The sequence below is a fragment of the Nannospalax galili genome, unplaced genomic scaffold (assembly GCF_000622305.1).
Source record: "Nannospalax galili isolate Female #2095 unplaced genomic scaffold, S.galili_v1.0 scaffold237, whole genome shotgun sequence".
Taxonomy (NCBI): domain Eukaryota; kingdom Metazoa; phylum Chordata; class Mammalia; order Rodentia; family Spalacidae; genus Nannospalax; species Nannospalax galili.
In genome coordinates, this window is record NW_008339924.1 from 1,455,344 (window position 1) to 1,459,514 (window position 4,171).

Sequence of the window (4,171 nt, forward strand, 5' to 3'; positions counted from 1 at the left end):
GACCCGGCAGCTGACGGGTCCTGAACTTAGAGAGAGAGTGCATGGTGAATTGGGACGGAACCGGACCGGGCCAGCCCTGGTAGCAGAGACCCTCAGCGGTGCGGGACCCGCCGCACGTGCAGGAGACCGGCGCCACGCCCAGCAGCTGGCGCTCCGAGATCCCTGCGCACCCATATAGCAGGAGCAGTGGGAGCAATGCGATCTGGAACTTTGCACACAAACACAAACAAGAGGGAACCCCCTTTATTGTGCACCCCTGGTGCAGGCACTTGACATCTAGACCTCCCTGGGTTCCTGGTGGCAAGAGGTCACCACTTCTTCAGGGAGGAACCATACCCCCCAACATGTCTCCAAGCAGGGTCCTGCCTTTGAAGTTAGCTTTCTGGGAGAAGGAGATGAGGGATGACCCATAGAGCAGAGCACCCCAGATCAGCTGCAGAGCCGCAAAGGGGGGGACGGAGGTAGAGCATAGACAGATGTTTGTCAAATCTGGGCCAAGGTCCAGAAGCAAAAATGTCCAAGTTCACATCCATGGGTGCTGTCCGCCTAGCATCCTCAAAACTAGATAGCCCCTCTGTTCCATCAGCTTCCCAGCTGGCATTGTTCTTGTGCCTCAGGAGGCTGCTGCACTCAAGGGAAAAGCCCCAGCTTTTGTTCAAATTGATGGATCTTGGCAAATCCCAGAGCCTTAGCCTGGTCCACAGCTAGGTTCAATACCCCTTGGGCAACAGAAACTGGGAGAGGAGGTTAGAGTGTCTCCAACTAAGGTGCCCTACTAAACATGGCTGCTGTCCCTTGAGTGCCCACAGATTTCATACACACCAGTACATATCTACAAATACCCTGATCTATGTGCACCAGGAGTACACATTCATGCACATTTACCCACACACTACAGGTAAACACAAGGCTGCAGGCAGTTGTTCTGATTAGACATCTGGTGGTGGGCCCACCTTGCCACACACCCCAGAAACCCCACCCAATCAGGTGGGGCACTGGCCCTGCTTCACTTAGCTCTCAGACCTGCATGAGCCTCAGCAATTCCCAGGCCAGCCCCCGACTTCCAGGCTAAGCAGTTCCAACTATTAAGCAGTTTTAACTACTGAGACCCTACCTCAGAGTTGCCAGAGGCCCTGGCCCATTCACCCTCCTCCTACCCTATACTGTCCTCAAGAAGAAATCTGGACAGGAACATATTCCCCTGTGGCATTCAGATCCCACACAGAAATCCCAAGGAGAACCTGAGAGGACCAAGGTAGGCCCAGAGACAGTTCTGTCCAGACTCTAACACAGGCAAGCACACATGTACACACTCGTGCATTCATGTATAGACTCCCCTCAAGGCAAGGGATCCGGGGTTAGGGGTCAGGGCTGCCTGAGAGGAACCTCTTGAGGAAAACTGGCAAGCTGAGGAAAGCGGTCAGGCTCAACTCCCCACCCCTACCCCCGAGGCAAAGCCTCACTGCTCAATCTCACAGGTTCCAGGTAACTGTGTTGGCTCTGGGGGCTTGAAGCTAAGGACTTCCTGGTAAGTAAGCTCTGGAGGAATGAAAGAAAAAGGTGAGATTGTCAGCCCCAACCCAGTTTCCCACCTGCATGTGTGGCACCTGCTGCCCAGCCCACACCCACCACTCTCTAAAAGCAGCCTCAACTGAAAAGCTGAGAGCCAGAACCTGTCCTGTATTGTCCCCCAAGTGGCTATTAGACACCCCCATCTTCACCTGCCCCACTCTGGGGTGGGGATATTGTTACCCCTCCAAAACCACTCTGGGGAAATGGTGGGGAGTTTTGTTTTGTTATTTTTTGCAGGAAAGAGGCAAAACCCTGCTCTGGGAGAATGCAACCCTCAGACCCCTGGACAATGCTCCTGTCCCATGTCCTCTGCCCCATGCTTACCCTTCCACTCCTCCACTGTGCGCTCTTTGGCCTCAACACTTTCATCATAGGGCTCAGCCTCTGGCTCATCATCAGGATCATGGTACTGGCTGAAGTATGCATGAGCCAAGGCCTCAGCTGCACTGACCCTCTGGTCACTGTCCAGCACCAGCATCCTTCCAAGGAGGTCGACAGCTACAGGAGGGTCAATGGGAAGAGAGTTAGTTCCACCTTCAGGGTTGGATACAGAGCCCAGTCTAGACCCAGGGCCAGTCCTCACCCAGAGGGTTAGCTCCATGGAAGATGCTGCTGAGGTCCTTCTGGGGCATGGGGGGCAGGGACTGGATGTATGTCCGGGCCTAGGAGCACATGAGAAGGGCTTAGGGGACTGCTCGCCCTCTATCCCCCTGGCCCCAAACTGGGTAGAAAGCTTTCAAGAGAAGGCCCTGATGCATTCATTCCAACAGGCCTGGCAGAGGTCCCAGCAGGCCAGCAATCTGTTCTCCATAGCATCTGGGGGCTCTAGCCCTTCCCTTAGCCCTGATGCCCGCAGAAGCCAAATGTTCAGAGCACTCTTTGTCCACCCCTGCCTCTACTGCCTATGGCCAGAGGAGTTTGTCAGTATCTCTGAAGCGGTGGGGTGTGCTTAGCATCGACAGAGTTCTCATGCTGCCCAGGTTCCTTATGTGATGCCCATCTACTTCCATACCACCCCCTCCTCAAGGTGACCGTGGCTTGGTCAGGAGAGAGAGCTGGTGCCTGGCTGGACACTAACTTACGTGCTCCGAGGATATCTTTGCCAGAACCTCAGGGCTGGGTGTGCCCACCACCTCCATGATTCGTTTCAGCTGGTCAATGTCTACCTGGCTCAGGAAACACCCAGTGGCCAGCTATGGATCTTTCCAGTCCCAGCCCCTGGTCCACTGTTGTGTTGTGGCTCAGGATAGGGAGCCCCATGTGATATGGAATAGAGCAGGGGTGAGACTTTCAAAATGGGCCAGAGTCCACACCCACCCTGTGGAAGGGGACCCCAACTTGATCCTGCTCCCCAAGGATACAGTCATTTCCAGGAAAGAGAGCCTTTCCCTGAAGCAGCTCAGCCATGATGCAGCCTACAGACCAGATGTCCACTGTTGGGGGAGGGGTGAAGAGCTTCTTGTTAGTCTGACACCCCAAATCCCTCCTTATGGAGCTGAGAAGCCAGTCCAGTGACCCTCAATTACATCCAAAGACCAGCAAAGTCCTTCCACTATACCCTGCCCCGAGAAGGGGTATGAGGATACCCAAAACCAACCAAGTCCTTCTGAAAGGTCCCACAAGTCCTTGCTCCTCTCCCAGTGTTCCAGGTAAGCCCCTGGAACAGCATGGCTCCCCACTCCCACCACTATGTCACCCTTCCTAGACCTTGATGTGAGCTCTGCCTGCCCACCCTGATCAATGCTGCCATTGTTGAGGATCAACAGCACCTGTCTGGTTGTAGTGCATCCAGTTCAGCATGATCTCTGGGGCCCTGTACCAGCGTGTAGCCACATATCCAGTCATCTCTTCGTCAGCCTGGCGGGCCAGCCCGAAGTCCAGGATCTGGAGGACCACAGGCACTCTAAGGCACCTTACCTCCATGTGCTTGCTTCCCCCATATCCACCCAACGCCCTGTCCTTACCCTGAGCTCGCAGTCCTCGTTCACAGCTACATTGCTGGGCTTCAGGTCCTACAGGGTGGACAGAGTGTGAGCGCATCTGCGAACTGGGGCAGAATGCACCTCACCTCACCCCAGCTGCTGCACCTACCCGATGGATGATCCCTGCAGAGTGGATGTACTGCGGGGAGGGCAGACTTGGTGAGCCCAGGCTGTGTCCCATCCTGTCCCAACCCAACACGGTCAGAGGGACCCACGGAGCCCACGCTCCCCACCTTCAGCCCGCGCAGCAGCTGGTAGGTGAGGAACTGAACATGCTCATCGCTCAGTGCCTGACACTTGACGATATTGTTCAGGTCGGCGCCCATCAGTGTGGTCACCAGGTACCTGCACCAGGGGCCAGGAGTCAGGACAAGGTCCCGCCGTCCCCTCCCCGACTAAGTTCCCAAGGACTAAAGTCCCAAGACCACCGCCGCGCCTGCCCAAGCCGCTCACACTTCGCTGAAATCCTCGATGCACGTGGCCGGCGTGAAGACGTCTAGAAGCCCTATGACCTGGGCAGGGAACCGAGGCAGGACAACAGCTCAGGTGTGGGCAACGCCCAGCTGGTCCAGGTCTCTCTCTCTCTCTCTCTCTCTCTCTCTCTCTCTCTCTCTCTC

General features: G+C 55.8%; 1 protein-coding gene across 4 annotated transcripts in view; it reads right to left on the bottom strand.

The window, feature by feature from the left end:
- Positions 1-228: 228 nt before the first annotated feature.
- Mapk11 (mitogen-activated protein kinase 11) overlaps positions 229-4,171 on the bottom strand; it is a 7,310-nt gene continuing 3,367 nt past the window's right edge. For 2 of the 4 annotated variants that reach the window (XM_008834739.3, XM_008834742.3), the window contains exons 3-12: positions 4,008-4,066; positions 3,788-3,899; positions 3,664-3,693; positions 3,537-3,584; positions 3,342-3,456; positions 2,934-3,005; positions 2,655-2,734; positions 2,156-2,234; positions 1,897-2,070; positions 229-1,539 (exon numbers count right to left, since the gene is read on the bottom strand). In XM_008834739.3, coding sequence (XP_008832961.1) covers positions 1,460-1,539; positions 1,897-2,070; positions 2,156-2,234; positions 2,655-2,734; positions 2,934-3,005; positions 3,342-3,456; positions 3,537-3,584; positions 3,664-3,693; positions 3,788-3,899; positions 4,008-4,066 — 849 coding nt within the window. In that variant the 3' untranslated portion in view covers positions 229-1,459. The remainder of the gene's footprint in view (positions 1,540-1,896; positions 2,071-2,155; positions 2,235-2,654; positions 2,735-2,933; positions 3,006-3,341; positions 3,457-3,536; positions 3,585-3,663; positions 3,694-3,787; positions 3,900-4,007; positions 4,067-4,171) is intronic. The other 2 variants (XM_008834743.3, XM_008834740.3) reach the window with 2 other exon arrangements.